Genomic DNA, 27,081 nt, shown 5'->3' on the forward strand with positions numbered 1-27,081 from the left:
CCAGGTTCAGGGATCTGAAAAACTTCCATCATCCCATCAGCTATCAGGAACAGCTCAAAAAAAGGCATGGCCCTGCGACTTGAAGCAAGGAGGCCCAGAATTCCAAGAGAAACACCCAAGTTCATTAGATGTGTAAAAGGAACCCAGTGGGGCCCAATGGGCCACTGCTGGTACCTTGCATCGGGTCTGGGTCCATTGGGTGGTCCTGGGTGGGCTTCTTTAGAATCCTGTGCTATGCCAAGTAAATTGATGAACTTATAGAGAATTATTATTTTTTTTTTTTAGTTTAGAGCATTGGTTCTCAATCTTCCTAATGCCGTGACCCTTTAATACAGTTCCTCATGTTGTGACCCTCAATTTCATTGTTACAAATTGAACATAAAACATAGTGATTAATCACAAAAACAATATGTAATTATATATGTTTTCCGATGGTCTTAGGCAACCCCTGTGAAAGGGTCATTTGACTTCCAAAGGGGTTGGGACCCACAGGTTGCGAACCACTGGTTTAGAGGAAGGGAGAGAAACAATTTGTTTTTCCACTTATTTACGCATTCATTGGTTGATTATTGAATTTTCATTTATTATTGATTTCAGAGAGAGGAAAGGAGAGAAATAGAAACAATGATGAAAGACAATCATTGATCAGCCGCTTCCTGCACACTTGCACTGGGGACTGTGCCGTGACTGGGAATCGAAATGTGACCTGGTTCACAGGTTGACGCTCAACCACTGAACCACAATCAATCATTGGTTGATTCTTGTATGTGCCCTGACAGGATGAAACCCACAACCTTGGGGTTTCAGGACAATGCTCTAACCAACTTAGCCACCTGGCAGGGCCCCTGTAGAGAATTTCTATGAGTTGATTATTTGAGCCAAACTGATGACATATGCCTGATAGCAAGATCTCAAATGCACCCAAATTCCATTGAATTTTGAAATGCATAGCAGAGCTACACTGGTAATATCTTTTATTTTTTTAAATATATTTTTATTGCTTTCAGAGTGGAAGGGAGAGAGAAACATCAGTGATGAGAGAATCATTGATCAGCTGCTTCCTGCATGCCCCCTACTGGGGATCGAGCCCACAACCCAGGCATCCTTCAGTCTGCAGGCTGACACTCTATCCACTGAACCAAACCATCTAGGGCTGTAGCAAAGCATTTTTTTTCATATGTTAATTTGATTGGTCTGTGCATTCTTGCTTTGATACTTAAACAACTGAAGAGAGTCCTCAACCATTTTATTCCTGCCCTGGCCAGTGTTGCTCAGTTGGATGGGTGTCATCCAGTGCACCAAAAGGTTGCCAGGATTCCCGGTTAGGGCACATGACCAGGTTGTGGGCTTGATCCCTGGTAGGGTGGGTGCAGGAAGCAGCCGATTGATGTTTCCCTGACATCTCACATCAATGTTTCCCTCCCTCTCTAAAAAATCAAAATATTTTTTTAAAAAAACAGATGATGAATGAGAAGCAAATTTACCGGTTTTACTCAAAGAAAACTCAGCCTTGGAGGCAGTTTCCCAGCTTGCTATCTGCAATCATGCCATGTACATTCTAAGTATATTTGGCATATTTTAAGTTCAGTGCTTTATGTAAAAAGTACCTGTTTTTATGCTGTCTCTTCATCAGGGCATGAGCTCCAGAGTGTTTACTGGATTTTTTATTTAAAATTTATTTTTATTGACTTTAGAAAGGGAGAGGGAAAGAGAGAAAGAAACATCAGTGGTGAGAGAGTATCGTTGATCGGCTGCCTCCTGCATGCCCCACAGTGGGAATCGAGCCCATAATCTGGGCACATGCCCCTGCTGGGAATCGAACCATGACCTCCTGGTTCATATGTCAATGCTCAACCACTGAGCCACTCGGCCGGGCTGTTTACTGGATTTTTTAAATACTTCAGTTGTTAAATGAGATGAAATGCTCAGCCAACAAAGAACTTGGGCCTCAGAGGGTTTTGTTTTTGTTAATTACCAAAGAAATAGGTACGCGAGTATATTATTGTCATTAGCACATGAGCTTTGAGGCCTCTGGGGCCGAGATGTGGGACCCACAGTAGTCTCATGTAGTTCTGCTTCCCTCACTAGGGCTGTCCTCTGCTCTCTGTCCCTTTCCCACCCTTCTCCTCCTCTCCACAAAAAGCCTTTTTTTTTCCATCCTGTCCAACACAGGGCTTTTCTTTCTTTTTTTTTTTTTTTATTGCTTAAAGTATTACAAAGGGTATTAAATATATGTCCCTTTTTACCCCCCGCCCTTGACAATCCCCTGGCCTCCCCTACCCCCCAGTGTCTTATGTCGATTGGTTATGCTTATATGTATGCATACAAGTCCTTCGGTTGATTTCTTACCTCCCTCCTTCCTGCCCCACAATCCTCCCCGGCCTTCCCACTGCAGTTTGACAATCTGTTTGAGGCAGCTCTGCCTCTGTATCTATTATTGTTCATAAGTTTATAATGGTCTTTATTATCCATGAATGAGTGAGATCATGTATTTTTCCTTCATTGACTGGCGTATTTCACTTAGCATAATGCTCTCCAGTTCCATCCATGCCGTTGCAAATGGTAAGAGTTCCTTCTTTTTTACAACAGCATAGTATTCCATCGTGTAGATGTACCACAGTTTTCTAATCCATTCATCTACTGATGGGCACTTAGGCTGTTTCCAGATCTTAGCTATGGTGAATTGTGCTGCTATGAACATATGGGTGCATATATCCTTTCTGATTGGTGTTACTCACAGGGCTTTTTTCAAGTTGCTGTTTTTCATGGAAGATTTGAGTGTGGAATAATGTATGACTTTCTCTTTATTATGGTACTATTTAAATACATATAATGAGCAGTCTGGATGACATAATGCCACTTGGACAACAGAGAAAAGGCACAGTAACACATAATGTGGGACACAATGAAAGCCATTAGATGGGCAAATGTTGCTTGGGTTTGAGGATGTTCTGTTGGAGTTCTTTTTTTATTTATTTAATTTTCATTGATTTCAGACAGGGAGAGAAAGAAACATCAGTGTTGAGAATCTGGGTTCGAGCCTGCAATCCAGGCATGTGCCCAGACAGGGAATCCAACCATGATCTTGTGGTTTATAGGTCGATGCTCAACCACTGAGCCACCCCGGCCAGGCTGTTAGAGTGCTTATTTTGCTTATTTTTGTTTTGTTAATCCTCACCTGAGGATATTTTTCCATTAATTTTTAGAGAAAGTGGAAAGGAGAGGGAGAGACACATCAATTGGTTGCTTCCTGTAAGCACCTCCACCAGGGCTGGGGAACCTGCAACCAAGGTATGTGCCCTTGACCTGAATCGACCCTGGGACCCTTCAGTCTGAGGGCTGATGCTCTATCAACTGAGCCAAACCAGCTAGGCCCGTTGGAGTGCTTGTTAAAGATTTTTTTAAAAAATATATTTTATTGATTTTTTACAGAGAGGAAGGGAGAGGGATAGTTAGAAACATCGATGAGATAGAAACATCAGTCAGCTGCCTCCTGCACATCTCCCACTGGGGATGTGCCCGAAACCCAGGTCCATGCCCTTGACCGGAATAGAACCTGGGACCTTTCAGTCCACAGGCCGACGCTCTATCCACTGAGCCAAACCGGTTTCGGCTTTTGTTTTTTGACCCTAGATTGTAGGGTCACTTGAATGAGCCAAAGCATCCTACTATTTTTTTTTAATTTAATAAAAAAAAATTTTTTTTGACATTTAAAATAATATACTGTAATTAATCTGAGTAACAAACATCCTGACATTCAAATTCATGACTAAGACCTTGGGGGGAGCGGCAGGGCGGTATAAGTAATTCAATCAAGGTCTGGCATCCTACTATTAATGGAAAAGAGATACTCCTTCAGCACCCTTTTTCACTGCTATGATGGTGCTGTTGGACATGCTTCCTCCTTCTGTGTGTTATGCCAGGAAACACTACCAGGGTGGCTGATAAGGCAGTCAAAGTCCTCAAGGGCCTGTGATAGAACCTCATGGTTGTCACAGGATCCTCAGTCCCAGGCCAGGTCATAAGTGCTGTCATAGCCAAACTCCTTCTGCACATACAAAAGGTATTTGCTCCACATATGTGGTCTGCTATTGCCTCTTTCCTCTTCACTGAGGCTGTCGCATTCATCAGAGCCTCTGGAATCTTCATCTCCATCCACTGCTCTCCTCCTCTGGGTACTCATTGCGCCAATTATTCTCACTATTCTCATCATCTTCATCTTCCTCTTCATCAACGTCCTCTAGTTGTTTGCCATCATCCACCAGCTCCCACTCCTGGCTTAAGGGCTGCACAGAGAGGACCTTCTCAATCCATCCTGGAGTGGCCGCCTCCAAGGAGTAAATGTCATACACATAGTCATCCTTCTGTTCCTCCCGGTGCCCGACACTTGGTCCATCCTCAGATATAGTCAACCGCTCCGGGAGCAACTCTTGTGGCGGATACACTGAGGGGTGGCCCGGGGTCGGGGCAGAGCGCGCAGGAGCGGCTGGACCAGGTCCTCCTGGGAGCATGTGGTGGCCACCAACTGGAAGACATTTTTCTCTGCTGTTTTCTACAGACCCTCGGGGGGGCGTCTCTTGGACCGCCGACTCCCCCGCATCTCTCCGCAGGCGTTTACAGGCCAGGACCAGGGCCTCGGCAGGCTCCTCGCTGGGCTTCCGCTTCACGCGGAGTGTAGCCGTGCGACTAGCCCCCATAGCGGTAATGGCCGTGCGACTAGCCCCCATAGCGGTAATGGCCGTGCGACTAGCCCCCATAGCGGTAATGGCCGTGCGACTAGCCCCCATAGCGGTAATGGCCGTGCGACTAGCCCCCATAGCGGTAATGGCCGTGCGACTAGCCCCCATAGCGGTAATGGCCGTGCGACTAGCCTCCATAGCGGTAATGGCCGTGCCACTAGTCTTTATAGCGGTAATCGTAAAGCACGTGCAGGCAATGGCCGTGCGACTAGCCCCCATAGCGGTAATGGCCGTGCGACTAGCCTCCATAGCGGTAATGGCCGTGCGACTAGCCCCCATAGCGGTAATGGCCGTGCGACTAGCCCCCATAGCGGTAATGGCCGTGCGACTAGCCTCCATAGCGGTAATGGCCGTGCGACTAGCCCCCATAGCGGTAATGGCCGTGCGACTAGCCTCCATAGCGGTAATGGCCGTGCGACTAGCCCCCATAGCGGTAATGGCCGTGCGACTAGCCTCCATAGCGGTAATGGCCGTGCGACTAGCCCCCATAGCGGTAATGGCCGTGCGACTAGCCTCCATAGCGGTAATGGCCGTGCCACTAGCCCCCATAGCGGTAATGGCCGTGCGACTAGCCTCCATAGCGGTAATGGCCGTGCGACTAGCCTCCATAGCGGTAATGGCCGTGCGACTAGCCTCCATAGCGGTAATGGCCGTGCCACTAGTCTTTATAGCGGTAATCGTAAAGCACGTGCAGGAGTTTCCAGAGGTGTGAGCTCTGCGTAAAATAACGTGCAGTGCAAAAGAAAGGAAAACCGTGTTTGTCTGCGCGGAAGCCTCCAGTAAAAGGTGAAGCAATAATAATCAAATCCGAGGAGAAAGCAAAGTGTCTTTGCTAACGCCAGAGTTCCCTTCCCCAAGAACTACAACACCTAGTACAGTTATGGTGGCGTTTTAGCGCTAGCGGTATTTTCTGCCCAAAGTTTGCACAAGATGTTTTTCAAGTAAGTTTCTTGTACTTAGAAATGACAAGTTTAAAAAAAAGTCTTTTAAACTTGAAAAGCTTTGTACTCTGCGCAGGGTATTATGGGTATGCAAATGAGGCTAAGTCATCACCCTTGACATTGTACAGATACCTTAGTAGTCACTGGGTGCCTCTGGAGCCACCATTAGAGGGCGAAGCAGAGGTCAGGCTGACTGGGCTCTAAACCTCATTCTGGTTCAACCATCGAAACTGGTTTTTTTCCTTTTTGTTTTTTTAATTAAATCTTTATTGTTCAGGTTATTACAGTTGTTCCTCTTTTTCCCTCCATAGCTCCCCTCCACCCGGTTCCCACCCCAGCCTCAGCCCTCACCCCACCCCTCACCCCACCCCCACTGTCCTCATCCATAGGTGCACGATTTTTGTCCAGTCTCTTCCCGCATCCCCCATACCCCTCTCCCCCCCAAGAATAGTCAGTCCGCTCCCTTTCTATACCCCTGATTCTATTATAGTCACCAGTTTATTCTGTTCATCACGTCAGGGTTAGCTCAGTGGAAAGAGCGTTGGCCAAACTGTTCAATTCTGGCCACTTCTCTCTTATCAATGTTTCTTTTTTTTTTTTTTTAAGATATTTTATTGATTTTTTAGAGAGAGGAAGGAAGAGAGATAGAGAGTTAGAAACATCGATCAGCTGCCTCCTGCACATCTAATGGGGATATGCCCGCAACCCAGGTCCATGCCCTTGACCGGAATCGAACCTGGGACCTTTCAGTCTGCAGGCCGACTCTCTATCCACTGAGCCAAACCGGTTTCGGCTAAAGGTCTTTTGAAGCAAGTCTCTAGAGGCTGGGGTACACGTAATCAGGTCACTATTTCCTCCTGTTAGAGCAGTGATTCTCAACCTTCCTAATGCTGTGGCCCTTTAATACAGTGCCTCCTGTTGTGGTGACCCCCAACCATAAAATTATTTTCGTTGCTACTTCATAACTGTAATTTTGCTACTGTTATGAATCGTAATGTAAATATCTGATATGCAGGATGTATGTTCAGGGGTCGCGACCCATAGGTTGAGAACTGCTGAATCGTAGCTATAATTTATATTCAAACTTATATAGTGTCACCAGATTCTTTGTGTGCCACCAATGAGGAATGCTTCTTAGTACACTTGGCAAATCTGAAACCCGCCCAGTCGGTTGTGAGAATTCGGTCCATTCATTGAGAAGAGAGCATGAGAGAGTAGCCACGACAACTTCACACAACCTTAGACAATTGCAGCACTGCTGGTTCCTGCAGTACTGATAATTACCGCGTGAAATTTCGCAGTTGTTCTCGCGAGAGAAAACCAGCCGCCGGGGCAGCGTCGCAGTACTGGTGCGCAAGCGCAATTTTGCCAACGCCCCATTCTTCCTACGCACGCGCTGGTGACGTCAGAAGTCAAGGGAAGGCCGCCTACAAGGGCAAGTCTGCATTTCCTCCCCCTTCCCTGGCCCATTCTCAGTTTCACTTCCGGTCCCTTATTTCCTGTTCTTTCCCCGCCCCCCTTTATTGCTTCCGACAGAAAAATCGGTGGTGCGTCAGTTAGAATCTTCAGTTCCCGTCGGGGTTGGCCTCCCCTGAGGCCGGGAAGTTCTCTGGCCACGCGGTCCGAGGGCGGCCCCCCTCACTTGCACCATGGTGAGTAGGGGGGCGGGATGTAGGGAGAGCAAGCCGGCGGGCCGTGAGGACTCCCCCACCATCGGAGGCGCTCAGGCGGCATCACTGCGGGCCTCGGGCTCCTAGACTGTAATTTGGGAATTCTCTTCTTGCCTCTCTTTAGCTGTCAGAATTTGGAGGAGGAAACTGGAATGTCGAGAGACACCATCTCCCAATGGTGTTTTAATCTGGACGAAGCGCTTTACCTTACAGATAGGGGAAACTAAGGAAATGAGAGGCTCTAGGACCGGCCCCGATTCAGGGTGTCGGATTGTTTGTCCCCAAGTCACACTGCGGTTGTGACCATATGTTCCTAGAGTATTTGACTTACGTCCGTTCTTCCCCGCAAGATGTAAACTTTCCGAGGGTAGGGTCTGTTCACCATTGCTTCTAATGTCCAACACTGTGTCTGACACGTTGCGGGAGTTCAGTAACGTGTGAATGAATGTCACAGTGTCATTGCATGAGGGTGCGATCTCTGGGCTGGCGTGGTAAGTGGGCTTCATTCAAGAAGTGCTCACGACGGGTAAACAGAGGCGTGCTGGTACAAAAATGACGCGCACACGTGTTGGTTACAATAGTATTTGCATTAAGTGAGGCCCCCATAAGAAGCACTCGACGTCATAGTAAGGTTAGAATAATTACAACATAAGGGCATAGTATAGAATAATTACAACATAAGGGCATAGTGGAAGCCCTTGTAGATTGATGAGCACAAGAGCCTAAGAAGAAAGGAACCAGCTGGCTAGAAGCAGCACTTTCTGTAGGAGGATATGCTCCAAAGTTACTGCTGCATACTGTCCTTACTGAACTCTGGTGAGCAGTGGGCATCTCCTTGGACCTGGATATTTATGGTTACAGGAGTTGTTGGGTATTTTATATAACTGTCACCATCACACGTTCATCACCCTGGATACATACCCTTATCACTGATCACTTATAATTGATTCATTGTTTTGGAGGACGTTCCTGTGAGTTCCATGGGAAGAACCATGGCAGAATTCCCAGCACCTAGCATGGTGTTTTAAGCATGGAGTCAGCATTGAGAAACACTGAATTAAATATTTAGGAACTATAGGCTTTAATGAAATACTTAAGGCACAGACCACCTCAGCCTTCAGCAGGATGGCTTCCCCTCCGAGAGCCTCTATTTTATTCCTTAGTAGATATTATGCTCATTTATCCCAAAAGCATTTGCCAAGTTTGTTTCTGTGTTCAGTGAAGTGGAGGGTCAGAAAGGAGTTTTAAGTGAGCTCATTTGCTGAGTGTCTATAAACTGCATAACTGATGTCTTCATGTATTTCTCTCATCAAGTCATCATGACATTTCTATGAGATAAGAGGTACACACTATTGTTTAAAGTAGTCTTAGAGAGACTACTTCTTAGGGATGGTAAGTTAAGAGCCGAGAATAAAATTCAGTTACATGACTCAACAAGAATTCTTTCTACTTATATCCAGAAAACATTTTCCCTGCCTGACATTGTGTTTTTCAGGGATAATTGACTTGGCACTAATGTGACAATACTTACATAAAACTCACTTTGTAAAAGTTTTCCTCAAATTGCATTGCCGGGGAACAGACAGTTGTGATGCTGGATAGGAAGTGCCATGGTAGGTATACCCAGACAAAGGGTAGCAGTTGAGCTGGGAAGAAGGGGGTCATGAAAGAACTTCTGGGATAGTGATGACAAACGTAAATTTTGAAGGATGACTAGGAGTTAGTCAGATCCAAGGGGCTGGGGAGCAGACAAAGATTTTAGATAGAGGGAGCAGCATAGGTAAAGTCACAGGATTTGGGATATCTTTTAATATATATTTTTAATATGTTTTTATTGATCTTAGAGAGAGAGAAGGGAGAGGGATAGAGAGAAGGAAATATTCATAAGAGAGAACCATTGATCGGCTGCCTCCTGCATGCCCCCTAATGGGCAAACCTGCAATCTGGGCATGTGTCCTGACCAGGAATGGAACTGTGACCTCTTGGTTCATAGTTCGAGGCTCCACCACTGAGCCACACTGGTAGCACATAATATATTTTTTTATTTTGAGAGGATGTTTACTAAAGCTGGGACAAGGAAGGGCTTAGGATAGAAGAAGCAACAGGAGAGAGCCTAGGCAGGGTTGCTTTGGGTCTCTAGAAATGTTATAGGAAAGAAATGAGCCTCGGCCGCTTTGGCTCACTGGAAAGTCAAAGGAAAGGAGCCTTGGAGACAGGGTCAGGGGTTAGCCCAGGATGAGCTGTTGCTGCCCATTGCTCCTCTGGTTGCAAGTCATTTTAAAAATGGATATTTTTCTTCCCTTCTCTATCCTTTCAGGCCCGAAATGCAGAAAAGGCCATGTAAGTATCAACTTGATTTTGTCTGTAAATTTTATGTAACAATTATTACCACAGAGCTCTTTCTGTATTTGGTCCTTTTGGTATATGAGCCTTTTGGTACATGTTTCTTTCTCTACATACTTTAAAATAGTATTCCCATATTTTCCCATTTGTTTTCCCCATTAGTGTTTTCTAACAGCTCCTAGAACTTTTACCAGATGAACATTCATTCATCTGGGGATGGTGCATGGGCTGGGAGAGTGCAGCTAGGGCACCCCAGGATATTAGCCTTTAACATCTGGATGTGTTGCTCACCACAGTGGTCTGATAAATAGTTTCCCACAGTCCTTACATGGAGTGAAAATAAAATAAAAACTCATAACTTCTCTGTGGTTTCTAAATCACAACACACACACACACACACACACACACACACACGATGTTAAATATGGTCATGAGCTGATTTACCCTATCCAGGAACTTGGGTGATAAGAGTCTGTGAGCAAGATCTAATGGAGTCTTCTTTCTTTCTGGTAGGACGGCCTTAGCAAGATTTCGCCAAGCTCAATTGGAAGAGGGAAAAGTGAAGGTTGGTGTAAATTTTCCTCATACATTGTAAATATCATGAACAAATGTGGTAAAATTCTCTCCTGAGTAGTCTTCAAAACTCCAAATCTTCCTATTTCTTGTCTGCACTTGACACACTTATGAATCTATACAGTTAAATTCCAGGTGTATGTCTCTGTACCTGGGGCAGTGTGAGGATTTGGCTGCTTGTCCTTCTGTCTCTTTTGTACGATGATAATTGAGTTCTGATATCCCAGCTCTATTTAATATTGAATAATAGGAAGTGGAAGTGCTATGGGGAACAGCTCTAACCTGAAACCAATAAATGATCTCAAACTCACAGAGACTCAGCCAGGTTAGGGATAAAATGTACCATTCTTTGAATTATTTTATTTTTTTCTTCAGTTTTTTGTAATAGTTTCAGGTGTACAGAGTAGTGATTAGACAATCATACACTTTACAGACTGTTCCCCCTAATATTTCTAGTTTCACCTGGCACCATACATAGTTATTACAATATTATTGACTATATTCCCTATTCTGTATTTTACATCCCCATGACTATTTTGTAACTACCAATTTGTACTTCTTATTCCCTTAACCTTTTTCCCCAGTCTCCCAACCTGTCCCCTGCCCTTCTGGCAGTCATCAGTCTGTTCTCTATGAGTTTCTTTCTGTTTTGTTTGTTCGTTTATGTTGTTCTTCAGATTTCACATATAAGTGAAATCACATGGTGTTTGTCTTTCTCTGACTGACTTATTTTACGTAGCATAATACCCTGTAGGTCAGTGGTTCTCAACCTGTGGGTTGCGACCCCTTTGGCGATCAAACGACCCTTTCACAGGGGTCGCCTAAGACCATCCTGCATATCAGATATTTACATTACGATTCATAACAGTAGCAACATTACAGTTATGAAGTAGCAACGAAAATAATTTTATGGTTGGGTCACAACATGAGGAACTGTATTTAAAGGGCCAGAAGGTTGAGAACCACTGCTCTAGGTCCATCTATGCTATCACAAATGGTAAGATTTCATTTATTTAAAAAAAAAACATTTTTATTGACTTAGAGAGGAAGGGAGAGGGAGAGACAGAGAAAGAGAGAGAGAGAGAAACATTAATGTGAGAGAGAAACATTTATCAGCTGCCTTCCACATGCACCCCAACGGGGGATTGAGCCTGAAACCTAGACATGTGCCCTGACTGGGAATCGAACTGGTGACCTTTTCTGTGCACCTGATAATGCTTGACCAACTGAGCAGCACTGGCCAAGGGCATTCTTCTTTATGGTTGAGTAATATTCCATTGTATATATGTACCACAATTTTTAAAAATATATTTTTATTGATTTCAGAGAGGAAGGGAGAGAGGTAAAAATGATGAGAGAGAATCATTGATCAGCTGCCTCCTACACGCCCCACACTGGGGATTGAGCCTGCAATCTGGGATGTGCCCTGACTGGGAATTGAACCGTGACTTCCTGGTTCATGGGCCGAGGCTCAACTACTGAGCCACGCTGGCCAGGCTATTATTGGACTTTTAAGTTGTTTCCATTGGCTTACTGTATTAAATACAATGCAATGAATGTTTTTGCTTATATGGTTGTTTCCTAAATAGAGACTATAGAGTGGGTTTAAGGCTTGATTAAGATCTGCAATTGGAACTTCAGATGTGTTTAAACCATTAGACATCTTAGATTTCAGGCCTGAATCAGTTGAATGGTGAATGAAGCTTGTACTTTCATACAATATAGTGCTAACGTGTATAATTTGCTTCCTTTTAGGAACGAAGACCCTTCCTTGCCTCAGAATGTACTGAGTTGCCCAAAGCTGAGAAGTGGAGACGACAGGTAAATTCTGAATATGATCTTAGTAGAAGTAACAAGTCTCTAATTGCTTCTTATTACCTAAATGACTCCTAAAACCAAAATTCTAAGTTTTTTAATTACCAGTTTTTAATTATATTTTCCTTTGCTTTTAGACATATTAAAAAGTCATAAGAATTTACTGACTTTTTTTTTTTTTTTTTTTTTTTTTTTTACAGATCATTGGAGAGATCTCTAAAAAAGTGGCTCAAATTCAGAATGGTAAGTTTATCTACTTAAAGTACTTGATTTTAAAAGACACAGTTATACTTGGGGACTTCGACATACTATTCTACCTTTTTATTGATTTATTGATTGATTGTAGAAAGAGAGAGGAAGGGATAGAGAAAGAGAATATTTGTTCTAGATCTGTGAAATATGCTTTTGGTATTTTTATTTATTTATTTATTTACTAGAGGCCTGGTGCATGAATCTGATGGGGGCCGATCGGGCAGGGCTGGTGGGGAGGAGGGGACGTGGGTGGTTGGCCGGCTGGCCCTGCCCCTGATCTGGGTGTGTGTGGGGGGGCCGATCGGGGGTGAGGCTGGCCAGGGGGAGGGGCCATGGGTGGTTGTGGAGAGGGGCCTATGGGGCCCTGATCAGACCTGTTGGCTGCTGCAGTGCGCGTCATAGTGACCAGTTGTTTGGGTCACTGGGCTTTTATATATATAGATTTTTATTTATTTTTTGTTAATTCTCACCTGAGGATATTTTTCCAGTTATCTTTTATTTATTTTTTAATATTTATTTTTTAATGAGGCCTTTTTTTTTTTTCCAATTAATCTTCACCAGAGGATATTTTTCCATTGATTTTTAGGGAGAGTGGAAGAGAGAGGGAAAGACAGACACATCAATGTGAGAGAAACACATCAATTGGTTGTCTCCTTTACGAGCCCTGACCAGGGCCAGGGCTGGGGAGGAGCCTGCAACCAAGGAACGTGCCCGTGATCAGAATCGAACTTGGGACCCTTTGGTCTGCAGGTTGACGCTCTATCCACTGAGCCAAACTGGCTAGGGCTGTCTTTGGTATTTTAATAGGAATTGTGTTGAAGCTATAGATTGCTTTGTGTTGTATGGATATTTTAATTATGCTAATTCTTCCAATCCATGAACACCGTATATGCTTCCATTTGTTTGTTTTTTCCTTTATTTCTTTTTTCAATGTCCTGTTTTTCGAGTACAGGTGTTTTACCTCCTTGGTTTAGTTTATTCTTAGGTATCTTATTTTTTTGTTGCAGTGATAAATGGGGTTATCTTTTTAGTTTCTCTTTCTGAGAGTTCATTACTGGTGTATAAAAATGCCATTGATTTCTAGATATTAATTTTGTATCCTGCTACTTTGCCAAATTCATTTATTAAATCTAGTATTTTTTGGTGGAGTGTTTTGGGTTTTCTATGTATAATATCCTGACATCTTCGAGGAATGACAGTTTTACTTCCTTCTTTCCAATTTGGATGACTTTTTCTTCTTGTCTGACTTCTTTTTTCATCTCATTGGTAACCCATTCATCATTTAATAACATGCTATTTAGCCTCTATGTGTTTGAATATTTTTTAGTGTTTTTGTTGTCGATTTCTGTTTTCATGCCATTGTGATCTGAGAAGATGCTTGATATGATTTTAGTCTTCTTAAACTTATAAAGACTTATTTTGTGTTCCAACATGTGGTCTGTTTTGAGAATGTTCCATGTGCACTTGAGGAGAATGTATATTCTGCAGCTGTGGGATGAAATGTTCTATAAATATCAATTAAATCCATCTGATCTAGTGTGTTGTTTAAGGACATTGTTTACTTGTTGATTTTTGTTTAGAAGATCTATCCAGTATGTCAGTGGGATGTTAAAGTCCCCTAATATGTCTATTGTTGTGGCATTTATTTTTATGGTCATGACACTGAGTGGTGTTTTGAAGATATGATATAAATGTTTTTGTTTTCTAGCTGGTTTAGGTGAATTCCGAATTCGTGACCTGAATGATGAAATTAACAAATTGCTAAGAGAGAAAGGACACTGGGAGGTCCGGATAAAGGAGCTGGGTGGTCCTGATTATGTAGTAAGTAAGCAACAGTCCCTGTGGCTGTTCGGGATGAGCTTGTGAGATTTTGGGCGGGCTGGATAGGGCCTGTCTAGGAGCCTGCAGCTCCCAGCCTGTGACTGCTAGAGGGCAAGCACTCACAACATGAAAGAAAGCTTGAAAAAGTCCCTGTTGGCCCTAGCCCGTTTGTCTCAGTGAACAGATCTTCGGCCTACGGACTGAAGGGTCCCTGGTTCTATTCCAGTCATGGGCACATGTGTGGATTGCAGGCTTGATCCCCAGTAGGGGGAGTGCAGGAGGCAGCCGATCAGTGATTCTCTCATCAGTGATGTTTCTATCTCTCTCCCTCTCCTTTCCTCTCTGAAATCAATAAAAATATATAAATATTTTTTTAAAAGGTACCTGTTGCATGTGGGCAGGAAATCTATGGAAAGGATAGGTCGGATAATGTTTAAAGACTCCACAGAACAAGGCTCAGATCAGATAGGATACCTACAAATACCAGCCAGATGTCCCTGAGTAAGCCCCTTGATTTCTCTGGGCCTTGTTTAAAATGACCATGGCCCTGCCCAACCGGCATAGCTCAGTGTTTCAGTGTCGACCCATGAACCAGGTCACGGTTCGATTCCCGGTCAGGCCACGTGCCCAGGTTGCAGGCTCAATCCCCAGTGGGGGGAGTGCAGGAGGCAGCCAATCAATGATTGTCTCTTATCATTGATGCTGAGCCCCAGTGTGGCGGGTGGTGGCCGAGTCTGCCACCGAGGTTAGAGTCCGCTCCCTGGGGTGTTGATTTTTCTCCCAGCTGCTACCTAATCGATGAAAAGAGTTATAATGGACGGTGGTGATGGTTACATGACCTTATGAATGTATTTAATATCAGTTTTGTGTATGCATAAGAATGCTTAAGATGGTAAATTTTTTTTTCCTCACCCAAGGATATGTGAGGGTGGGGAGAGGGAAGGATGAAGAGAGAGAGAGAGAGAGAGAGAGAGAGAGAGAGAGAGAGAGAGAGAGGAGAGAGGAGAGAGGAGAGAGAGAGAGGAAAAAAAAAGGAAACATCGATGTATGAGAGAGAATCACAGTAATCGGTTCCCATATGTGCCCCCACCGGGAATTAAAATGCTAACCTTTCCATCCACAGGATAACGCTATAACCAATTGAGCCACACTGACCAGGGTGATGGTAAATTTTTTTTTTTTTAAATATATTTTATTGATTTTTTACAGAGAGGAAGGGAGAGAGATAGAGAGTCAGAAACATCGATGAGAGAGAAACATCGATCAGCCGCCTCCTGCACATCCCCCACCGGGGATGTGCCCGCAACCCAGGTACATGCCCTTGACCGGAATCGAACCTGGGACCTTTCAGTCCGCAGGCCGACGCTCTATCCACTGAGCCAAACCGGTTTCGGCGGTAAATTTTATGATATGTGTATTTTTCCACAATAAAAAGAGAAGAAATAATACATTGTCATCAAGTTCAGAAAAGTATAAAGAAGCAGAGCAATACTTAGTTGTCTGCAATACTTGAATATTTCCTTTTTTTGTAATCCTGCTTTTTTCTTTGATCGTCATCTGAGGATGTGTATAATAATAAAAGCCTAATATGCTAATTAGGCCAGAAGTCCTTCTGGATGACCTTCCGGACGAAGCTGGGGCTTCGAGGGAAGCCCAAGTCCGGGGTGCCTGCCCGCAGTTGGAGGGAAGCCTGGGTCCCAGGTGCCGGAGGGAAGCAGGTGCTGGCAGCCGGGGAAAGGAAGGCCTATCCTTGCACGAATTTCGTGCAAGGACCTTGGCCCCGGCCCCCGCCCGCCATGGCCTGGGGCCTCTGCGGCCTCTGCTTTGGCCCCTGTCCACCACCGCCGTGGCCGAGGGCCTCTGCCACCTCTGCTGTGGCCCCCGCCTACTGTGGTTTTGTCTGGGAGGAAGGACATCCGGAAGGACATCAGGTCTAATTAGCATATTACCCTTTTATTATTATAGATTTTTTTTTTTATTTAGAGAGAGGAAGGAGGCAGGGAAAGAGAGAGAGATAGAGAAGTATCCATGTGAGAAAGGAATATCATTTGGTTGCCTTCTATACCTGGCTTGACTAGGGACCGAACCCACAACCTGGGTATGTGCCCTGACCAGAAATTGAACCCACCACGTTAAAATATATGGGAGAACACTCAACCAACTTTTAGGTATTTAGATGGATTTTTAAAGGATAAAAAGGTACCTAATTATTTTTCTGTGTACATAAATATTTTCTCTTTTTCTTTGCCATTAAGAAAGTTGGCCCTAAAATGCTGGATCATGAAGGCAAAGAAGTCCCAGGAAATCGAGGTTACAAATACTTTGGAGCAGCAAAAGATTTGCCTGGTGTTAGAGAGCTATTTGAAAAAGAACGTAAGTAATTAATGTTTGTGTGGGTTTTGGCCTCAAATGTTTTTTAAACATTACAAATAGACTTTTACTTGTCACCATTGAAGTAAGTCTGAATTTTAAGCCTTTGAGTGCCAACCAATATCCTAGGAACTATGCTAAAATTGCCAAGGCATTTTTGTTGATTTTACAGCAGTTTAGGAAAAAAATTATGAATCGCAAGTAAATGAAGTTACATATTCAAAAACTTAAGGAAACCTTTACTACATTTGTTTTCTTCTTTGACATATATTGTTTGCTCATTGTATTATAAAATACTAGTAGAAAAAATATTTGAACAAAACATATAATGTTAAAATAGAGGGACACCCTTCTCCAATATCTTCCACAAAATTGTCATCTTCACAGCAAGAATTGACATATTTAGCAATATCATCATCACTAATAACAGCAGACTTAGAACTGGATGCCATTTCGAAGCTTTACGGCTACAAAATCTGAGTAAACTTCATAAAATCGTAGTACCTGTAAAAAATTAGGCAGATAAATGCCAGTCGTCAATTTTAGAACTACAAACATTCGACATCTTAAGTACTCTGCACTTAGGTGCCATCTGTCAATAAAGAGTGAACTACTAGCATCTAATAGTGACACTGCAGGAGGAGCATGATCGTGCTCCCCGGCACTCTAGGGGTTAAACAGATTCTTGGCCTGGGGGCTCATATCCATTAGCTCACTTAACTTTCAGAGCCTGACTCATCCCTAGTGGCGTTGTCAGAACTGCTACCTTCACCATGAAGCTTCATGAGTTTTCCCAATTCAAACTTGTGCTTCTTCAGCATTTTTACTTTTCTGACAAAGACATCATGGAGCAGACAATAGAATGGCAAGACTTTTCTATGTCTTTTCCAGTGCCATCTGGAATCAATTTTTTGACTACTTCTTTCAGGTCATTTGTACCTCTTGGGTCATGATTTTCATCTTTTCCCAGATTTGGCAGACTGTTGATACTGAGCCTAAGAAGTCTTTTGAACCTGGTTGCTGTGTTTTTTAGTAAAACCAACACAGAATATGCCAAAACCGGTTTGGCTCAGTGGATAGAGCGTCGGCCTGCGGACTGAAAGGTCCCAGGTTCGATTCCGGTCGAGGGCATGTACCTGGGTTGCGGGCACATCCCCAGTAGGAGATGTGCAGGAGGCAGCTGATCAATGTTTCTATCCCATCGATGTTTCTAACTCTCTATCTCTCTCCCTTCCTCTCTGTAAAAAAATCAATAAAATATATTTAAATAAATAAATAAATAAATAAATTTAAAAAAACCAACACAGAATAGATGAATTAAATAACTGTCGGTAGTCTTGATATCAACATGAGCTTTAATCATGGGCTACTATTTTTTGAATATGGAACACATTTTGTCACAGGTTAAGATCCATGTCATGAAAATTGGGCAGTCTTTGCCCTGAGTATCCTTAGTAATTAGCTTTAATTTTCTAAATACAACTTCATCATTCTCAGATAAGTTAGGCTCACTTCAAAAACACGACCCTTAAGACCATCAGGTGCAATTTGGGTTTCTTGAGTCCTTTGACTAGTGTTTTTCTAATATTTCTTACATTGAACATAACTCGTGGTTTCACATCATACCAATCTTTCTCAGAAAACAGATCAACCACTTTCTCTTTGGCTCCCTTTTTGCCACTTTCTGATGCCGCTCAGAGAACCAAAAATACTAGCCTTGAATTTATTGGTAATCATCATAACAGTAGACATGCTGTTTGCTGGGTGCTTCTCCGATATTACTTCTTAGCTGCACAACAGCCCAGTAGTATCAGAATTATTGTTCCCAGATTTTTAACAAGAACCTTTAAGCACTAGGAAATGAAGTTACAGGCCCAGGGTACATAATTGGGGCTGAAAAGTACCTAGAAATGACTAGTGCCAAATTCCACACTCTTTGCACATACTAGACTCTTATTCTGAATGAGGAGTTCCTCTCTTTGAAATATCCCAAAATTACAAGGCAGGATTTTAATTGAATTGGATTCATATTTCACTTACCTATTATTTGGGGGGAACCCCCCCCCAAAAAAAAACCCCGACAAGTAAAACCATGGACCTAACCACAATAGGTAAAGATAGAGAAAAGTCAAGCTGGTCTGTGTCAATCCAAGCCAGGCACCCTTATTTCTCCTGTCCTTTCACAGCCCTGGGAAACTTCAGTCAAACCTCGGCCTTTCACTGTGGAAACCACTGGTCTGGAGTTTTCGTGCACAGGCATAACCTGGAGATATTACAGGTTCAGTTCCAGACCACAGCAATAAAGCAAATATCTCAGCAAAGAGAGTTATGAATATATTGGTTTCCCAGTGTATATAAAGTTGTTTATACTGTAGTCTATTAAGTTTGCAATAATAGCATTATGCTAACAAATAATGTACACACCTTAATTTAAAAATATTTTATTGCTAAAAAATGTTAACCATCACCTGACCCTTTAGTGAGTAATCATCTTTTTGCTGATGGAGGGTCTTTCCTTGATGTTTATGGCTGATGACTCATCAGGTTGGTAGTTCCTAAAGACTGGGATGGCTTTGGCAATTTCTTAATAAGACAACAGTGAACTTTGCCTCATTGTTTCACTCTTCCTTGCATGAATGATTCTCTGTAGCATGCCATGGTGTTTGATAGTATTTTACACACAGTAGAACTTATTTCAAAATTGGAGTCATACACACACACACACACACACACACACACACAGAATTGGAGTCAGTCCTCTCCAACCTGCCACTACTTTATCAAGTGTATGTAATATTCTAAACCCTTTGTTATCATTTCAACACTCTCCACGGCATCTTCATCTTCTATCCACTGAGCCAAACTGGCCAGGGTTTCTATTCCATCTCAAGTAACCACTTTCCTTGCTGATCCATAAGAAGCAACTCCTCATCCATTCAGGTTTTATCATGAGGTTGCAGAATTCAGTCCCATCTTCAGGCTCCACTTGTAATTCTAGCTCTCTTGCTGTTTCCACCACATTTACAATTACATCCTTGACTAGAGTCTTAGACCCCTCAAATTCATCCATGGGGGTTGGAATCAGCTTCTTCCAAATTCTGGTTAATGTTTATATTTTGACCTTCTCATGAATCATGGATGTTCTTAATGAAGTGTAGAATGGTCACTCCTTTTCAGAAGATATTTCATTTATTTGCCCAGATCCGTCAAAGGAATCACTATTTATGGCAGCTATCGCCTTACAAAATATATTTCTTAAAGAATAAGACTTAAAAGTTAAAATTACTCTTTGATCCATGTGCTTCAGAATGGATGATGTGTTAGCAGACATGAAAACAACATTAATCTCATACATCTCTTGGGTGACCAGCTGCATTGTAATGAGCAGTAATATTTAGAAAGGAATCGTTTTTTTCTGAGCAGTAGGTCTCAACAGGAGCTTAAAGTATTCAGTAAACCTTGTTGTAAGCAGATGTGCTGTTATGTAGGTTTTTTGCCCCATTTATAGACAGGCAGAGTAAATTTAGCATAATTCTTTTGTAATTGATTTTTCTTATTTTTATTTTTTATTTTTATAGAGAGAGAGAGGGGTAGGGAGAGGGATAGAGAGACAGAAACATCGATGAGAGAAACATCAATCGACTGGCTCCTGCATATCCCCTGCTGGGGATAGAGCAAATAACCTGGGCATGTGCCCTGACTGGAATCAAACCAGTAACCTCTTGGTGCATGGGTCAATGCTCAACCACTGAACCAGACTGGCTGGGCTATTTTTATTTCTTTTATTACTAATGAAATTGATAATTAAATTCAGTTATTAATTGACATTTGTATACTTATGAATTTTTTTCTTAAATTATCAGCTTTATTCTTTGACCAATCTGTTGGGTTATCATTTCTCTCCTCCACAACCCCAAATTTTTATTTTTCGATTTTAAGGAGAGAGAAAGTAAGGCGGGGGGGCGGGGGGGAGAGAAAGAGAGAGAGAGAGAAAGAGAAAGAGAGAAAGAAGGAAGGGAGGGAGGGAGGGAAAGAAACATCGACTTACTGTTTCACTTATTGATGCAATCATTGCTTGATTCTTGTATATACCCTGACCGGGGATTGAACCCATAACCTTGCATATCGGATGACACGCCTCAACCTAGTTACCCAGCCAGGGTGTCATTTCCCTTTTGATTTTCAAGATTTACTTAAATATTCTGAATAGTAATCCTAAGTCTGAAAATATTTTCTTCAGGTCTTTCTCACTTATCTGTTTTGTTTTTTTATAGTTTGTTTTTTATATACTTATGTTTTCCCCTAATGTTTTTTTTTTTTAATCCGTGTTTTCGGGGGTTTTTTTTCATTAAACATTATTGCATTTTCTGTTATCAAAGCACCTTGTGAAAAACAGTATTATTGGGGCTGGAGGCTACCCCATCTCATACACATTCTGCAATGAACTATTCTAAGATATTCTCAATTTTCATTGTTATATAAATAATGCTGTGATGTACATCTCTGTCCATAAAGCTTTGCCAGCTTTTGTTGTTGTTTTTTAATTAGGATAGATCTTTTTTTTCTCTCTTCTCTCTCTCTCTCTTTTTTTTTGTTAATCCTCGCCTGAGAATACTTTCCCATTGATTTTTATTTTATTTTATTTTTTTATTGATGTCAGAGAGGAAGGGAGAGGGAGAGATAGAAACATCAATGATGAGAGAGAGTCATTGATTGGCTGCCTCCCGGATGCCCCCCACTGGGGACCGAGCCCACATCGGGCACGTGCCCTCAACCAGAACCAAACCCAGGACCCTTCAGTCTGCAGTCTGATATTCTATCCACTGAGCCAAACTGGCCAGCTATTGATTTTTAGAGAGAGTGGAAAGGGGGGGAAGAGACAAAGAGAAACATCAATGAGAGAGAGAGAGAAACACATCGATTGGTTGCCTCCCGCATGCACCCCTACTGGGCCAGCTGGGGGTCAAGCCTGCAACCAAAGTATGTGCCCTTGACTGGAATCGAACCCGTGGCTCTTTGGTCCATGGGCCAATGCTTACTATCCAATGAGCCAAACCAGCAAGGACAGGATAAATTCTTTTTAAATGGACTAATTGGGTGAAAGGTTTCAACACTGATGGATAGTACCCCTTATAAAATCCAATTACTAGTGTAAAGAAATGTCTTTCATATTGTCATGAACACACATACTATATGCCCCTGTAACAGTGTGTACGGAGAAGGCTTGAGTGTGATAATGATGGGAAGTTCAGCTAAGTTGGTATTCTTTCTTTTAGCTCTTCCTCCTCCAAGAAAGACACGTGCTGAGCTCATGAAGGCAATTGATTTTGAATACTACGGCTACCTAGATGAAGATGATGGTGTTATTGTGCCTTTGGAACAGGAATATGAAAAGAAATGTAGGTCTACAGGCATTTCGTTTCATTATATTTGGCATCTGGTTTCTCTCTCTTGAAACTAGGTTTTTAGATAGTGGTTTATGCCAAAAGGGAGTTTTCTTTGTTGCTAATGGTCCTCAGAGGAAATGATCTGCTAATGCCCTAACTCCCAGTAACTGTGAGTTAGTTAGCATGGTGTTGGGCCAGAAGGAGCATGTTGGAGAAGCTACAGAGTGTCATCTCACCTGCTCCCTGTCCACCAGGATTCCTTCCCAGGCTAGCCTTTCTTGAAATCATGAAGTCGTGCCCACTTAAGGAGATTTAGATCTCCTTTAAACACAGGTAATGGGATATCAGTGTAGAGCAAAATGGGTCTCCCTTTCTGAGAGCTTCCTCCATGACAAGCAAAATGCTGAGCCTTTTATGGACATTCTTTTGAAGCCTCATGACAACTCTGTGAAGAATAAGTGCTACTCCCCAGGAGGTGCACTGAACTAGGGCTTTAGAAGCAGGTAGTCAGGAGTTGGAGCCCTTTGCCAGCATGCTATATACAGCATCTCTTTTCACATGGGCGTATCAGGAAGTCACCAAGGTTGATGAACTGGGGAGGATCTGAGGATGTTCCCTAAAAAGCTGCCTTATAGTGACTTAAGTCAGAGCTGTGTGAGACCAGACTGCCCCTCACACCTGATTCCCTCCCACCAGGGCAGAATGAAGGGTGACCCTTTTCTGAGGGAACATCTTGGCTTTGCTCTGCATGATGTTTAAAGCTTATTTAGAAACCAAAGTAACACCCGCTGTCTCTTGTCTTCAGTCAGAGCCCAGTTAGTGGAAAAGTGGAAAGCAGAGAGAGAGGCTCGGCTAGCAAGAGGAGAAAAGGAAGAGGAGGAGGAAGAGGAGGAAGAAATCAACATCTATGCTGTCACGGAGGAGGAGGTACTGGTGGGCAGTGAGGGTCTCTCTGGCGCTCACTTACCTTCTGCTCTGAGTTGTGAAGCCTGGACCTTTTGGGAAGGGTGTCAGTGCAGGCCAAGTTTAGCCACCGCTTTTTGCCTTGCTTGGGACCTCCTGGTAGGAGCTACAAAGTGATCTGCAGTTGTGGCTGCTTGAAGGCATTTGGGGAGGCTATGCTGTGAACCGAGGCCGACTGCCCCTGATGTTGGGCTTTGGACCCTTTGCTGGACACTGTGGTATGAGCCGAGGCCAGCTGCCAGTTGTGCTAGGCTTATGGCCACTTATTTGAAGCTACATTTCAACCTGTGACTGGCTGCCACTTATGTCAGCCTTGGGGACACCTGATAGGAGTTATGGTGCAAGTTATTGAGACCAGTTGCTGCATATACTCAGTCTGGGGCTGCTTACCAAGAGATACAAGGCATGCTGAGGCCAGCCACTGCTTGTTTGGGGTTTATGCATCTTTCAGTGATTTTAAGAAAGTGCTTATGTGGAACAGCTGCTAGAAGAGGCTCAGGCTGGGTGATTGAGTTGAGTGGGGCTGGATCTCAGGGAATCAGGGTGGGGAGAACCATGTTAGCCAGGCTGGATGGGAAGAGGGCTCAACAAGGAAAAAATGCTGCCTGCCAACATTTCTGTCCTGGAGAGAACTGCCCTGACTCCTGCCCCTCCAGCACTTGTCCTGAAGCTCGTCAATTTAGTTCCTCCCCAAATGTATCTTGCACTTTTCAAGCTGTTGCCCCAGTGCTGGAGCCCAGAGTGAATGAGTTTGTGAGTCCATTTCTAGGCCCCTCAAGAGGAGTGCCTCGGTCTCCAGCATTCCTCCGTTTCACTTGGATGAATTCTCTGCTGTTTCCACAGCCCAATGTTATGGGATTCCTCTTCCTGGCACTGGTGCTCTGGGTTGGGGAGCCTGGTATGGGGGTGGGGCCCCCTGTTCCTCACTGGGGACATCCGCAGCAGAGATATCTCTCTTGATTCTTTTTTTTAAAAAAAATATATTTTTATTAATTTCAGAGAGGAAGGAAGAGGGAAAGATTGAAACATCAATGATGAGAGAGAATCACTGATTGGCTGCCTCCTGCACACCCCCTACTGGGGATTGAGCCCACAATCCGGGCATGTGCCCTTGACTGGAATCAAACTGGGGACCCTTCAGTCCACAGGCTGATGCTCTATCCACTGAGCCAAACCAACTAGGGCTCTCTTGATTCTGAATTGCCACACTGTGGGCATGAGACCTGCTGGTTCAGCATCTCTACCCTCCTGCCGGTCTTGACATGACGACTTCTATGTAGCTTAGTTATAGGACTTTTGTTCAGTTGGTCTCCAGGTTGTTCTCGTGACAGTCTATAATTTAGTTGTAATTTTGATGTGGTAGTGGGAGGACAATACAGCATTTACCTACTCCATCATTTTGACCAGACTTTAAATTTAATTTTTTTTAAAGAGATAATAAATTTACAAAGATCAAGAACAAAACAGTATATAAAGATAGTCAACAAAGATTGTCGTTTACAGCTCTGCCCTCCCTCTACCTAGTTCTTGCTGCTGTCACTAGTTTCTATTCTCTTTTCTTTCCTGCTGCAAAAGTTAGCTTACTATACACAATGTTTTGTTGATTTTTATACTTAACTAGAGGCCCGGTGCACGGATTTGTGCATTGGTGGGGTCCCTCAGCCTGGCCTGTGCCCTCTTGCAATCCGGTACCCCTCAGGGGTTGTCAGACTGCTGGTTTCCACCCGAAACTGGCAGTTCGACATCACCCAAGGCATATAGTAGTGTATGAAGCGGCAGGCGGCTGGGGAGGAGCCTGAGCCTGGGCCGGGCACCGCGCCCCTTCCACTCATCCCAGCCCCGCTGCGCCTGCTGCTGCCACTCCGTAGCACTGCCGTGGAGGTGGGAGAGGCTTGCGCCCCTACAGCTGCGCTTGCCAGCTGTGAGCCCAGTGTCTAGTGCCCATCAGCCAGCTAAGCAGTGCTCCTGCTATGGGAGCGCACTGACCACCAGGGGGCAGCTCCTGCATTGAGCGTCTGCCCCCTGGTGATCAGTGTGTGTCATAGCGACCAGTCAACTGGTCGCTTAGGGTTTTATATATACATGGATGATGTCTTGGCTTTGTTTCTGTATGAGTACAGAACTTCCTAATCTCCCCGCCCCTCCCTCCCCCCCCTTTTAAACAGCTGCAGAGTAGTGCATTTTATAGCACTGCCAATGTTTATTTCATGGACTCTTGGTTATTCTCTGTTTGTAGTCTGATGAGGAAGGCAGCCAGGAGAAAGGAGGCGAAGATGAGCAGCAGAAGTTCATCGCCCATGTCCCTGTGCCGTCGCAGCAAGAGGTAGGGTGAGCTGCGTTGGAGGTGTAGTTTCCCAAGTGCCAGGGGCCTTGCCTCTAAAGGAGACTCCATTGAATGCTTCACTGGGTTCTTTTCCCATCTGTCCATATGAGCAGCTCTGACTCCTGACCACATGGCACTGGTCATTGTGCTTATAATAGGGGTGGGATCTAGAGAAGGCAGGATTTTATCTGCTTTAGAGGAAACTGGTAAACATTCTGTTGTTCACATGCTTCCAGTGGGAGAGAAAGGGACCTTCAAGACGCTCTGGGTACTGAGCTCCTCAATGGCCTCCTTCACAGGGACTCCCTCCCGGCTGGGTTCCAGCAGGACATAGAGGGCCTCCCTGAGGAGTATTGCCTGAGTCTTTTACTCTTATTCACAGATCGAGGAGGCACTTGTGCGGAGGAAGAAGATGGAACTCCTCCAGAAGTATGCAAGTGAGACCCTGCAGGCCCAGAGCGAAGAGGCCAAAAGACTCATGGGATATTAGGGCTGAGTGAGGGTGCTCCCTGCGTCTGGAAACCTGTTGGAAGTTCTTCAGCCCCAGCTGGCCCTTGCATTAACCTACAGGGTTCTGCTGTCCTGGGACTACAGACTGGCCGGCTAGTGCGGCAAGGCTCCCTGCTACTTCTTACCATTCGTTCTTTTACCTTTTCTTACCTCAGCTGTGGTCTCAGGGGAGGAGTCTGTCCCATCCCTCCCTTGCAGGCTGCCTACATGCTATCAGTTTAGCTGTCACCTTTGTACAAATGTTTTGCTACTGTATGAACCCACTTATTTTTATATTGAATGTGTAAAATAGGCTGCTAACTGGCTGCCTATAAGTGTTTTATTTATCCTTTAATGCCATTTGGTGGGGAGGGTGATCAATTAGTGACCACCATTAAAAAAAATGAAGTTTTTCCTAACAAGACATTATTTGTAACTCCTCTTGAAAAAAGGAAATGTGTCAACCCTGAGCCCACATCCCATGTGTCAGTAGCCAGCCAGAGCTGTACCTTTTGGGTCTGGCATAGTTTTCTGTGGCCTGCTCAGCTTGCCTCATTCCCTCCTGCCCAGGTGGCAGGAAATTGAATTTGCTATTTCTGTTTTATGACTGGTTCTGTAGAGAGCTATTTTTTAAAAATTAAAATTTATTTTTTTAAATTAAATTTATTGGGGTGACATTGGTTAATAGAATCATATAGGTTTCAGGTATAGATGTCTATGATACAAGATCTATATGTTGCATTGTGTACCCACAAATCAAAGTCAATCTTCCATCACCATATATTAGGCCACTTGAGAGCTATTTTTATTAAAGATTTTTATATGAAGGGGAAACCTCCATGCCTGCAGCTGCTTGTTCCCTGGTCTCCCTGTATCAAGGTGATGGGTGCATTAAGCTGAGGTCAGTGGGCAGAGCCAACCTTCCTGTGCCCCCTAAGTGGCCTGGGTGGAAAGTACACTGGGGATGCCCAGGAAGCACCAGTTGGATCCAAACCTGCCACCTGAGCTGGGTCTTTTCTTTCCAGTGGGAGAACTGGCAGCAGAGGTGCAGCCTCTAGGGCAGTGTTGGGGGGCCTCCCCATATGCAGAGGGGTCCTGGGAGTGTCTGAGAGTCAGTGTCAGGGCCAGGAGATGTTTGGTTCTTCAGGTGAGTCTTGGCTTCTTTGAAGGAAGTGCTGGTGTACCCCAACCCCCACCCAAGCCGCTGGGCACATGTGTGCAGGGTGCAGGGAGGGGTTGAGGTAGGAGCTCTGGGAGTGGAGGCCTTGGGGCAGAGCAGAGTCAGATTCAGCTCTGGGACCCAGTACCCAGCCCGGGCCTGGCCCGAACTAGGAGGTTCAGGTGCACATTTAGTGGGGGCTTTGAATAAGCCCCTCCAGGTACCTGGCCTGTTTC

General features: G+C 44.0%; 1 protein-coding gene and 2 pseudogenes across 3 annotated transcripts; 1 reads left to right on the forward strand and 2 right to left on the reverse strand.

The window, feature by feature from the left end:
* Positions 1–4,003: 4,003 nt before the first annotated feature.
* Positions 4,004–4,697, reverse strand: LOC308522951 (putative RNA polymerase II nuclear localization protein SLC7A6OS; annotated as a pseudogene). The gene has a single exon. The product of its transcript is annotated as a putative RNA polymerase II nuclear localization protein SLC7A6OS (transcript).
* Positions 4,698–7,208: 2,511 nt separating this feature from the next.
* ISY1 (ISY1 splicing factor homolog) lies at positions 7,209–26,533 on the forward strand. The gene is made up of 11 exons (XM_081097140.1): positions 7,209–7,332; positions 9,668–9,690; positions 10,207–10,258; positions 12,022–12,087; positions 12,282–12,324; positions 14,042–14,154; positions 16,410–16,527; positions 21,801–21,923; positions 22,717–22,838; positions 25,111–25,197; positions 25,580–26,533. Exons 1-11 carry the CDS (start codon positions 7,330–7,332, stop codon positions 25,685–25,687), a joined length of 858 nt encoding a protein of 285 aa, XP_080953266.1. The 5' UTR covers positions 7,209–7,329; the 3' UTR covers positions 25,688–26,533.
* On the reverse strand, positions 17,198–19,594 carry LOC308523628 (small ribosomal subunit protein eS1-like; annotated as a pseudogene). Its single transcript has 3 exons — positions 19,423–19,594; positions 17,828–18,208; positions 17,198–17,570 (listed from the first exon to the last, which is right to left on the reverse strand). The product of its transcript is annotated as a small ribosomal subunit protein eS1-like (transcript).
* Positions 26,534–27,081: the final 548 nt, after the last annotated feature.

This window comes from Myotis nattereri, assembly GCF_964212035.1.
Source record: "Myotis nattereri genome assembly, chromosome: 8".
In the NCBI taxonomy this organism is placed as follows: Eukaryota; Metazoa; Chordata; class Mammalia; order Chiroptera; family Vespertilionidae; genus Myotis; species Myotis nattereri.

Excerpts from the sequence above, each read along its gene's own strand:
- ISY1 (XM_081097140.1), top strand. Across the intron at positions 10,259-12,021 it reads TGGAAGAGGGAAAAGTGAAG|GAACGAAGACCCTTCCTTGC; the intron begins GTTGGTGTAAAT and ends GCTTCCTTTTAG. Across the intron at positions 22,839-25,110 it reads ATGCTGTCACGGAGGAGGAG|TCTGATGAGGAAGGCAGCCA; the intron begins GTACTGGTGGGC and ends CTCTGTTTGTAG.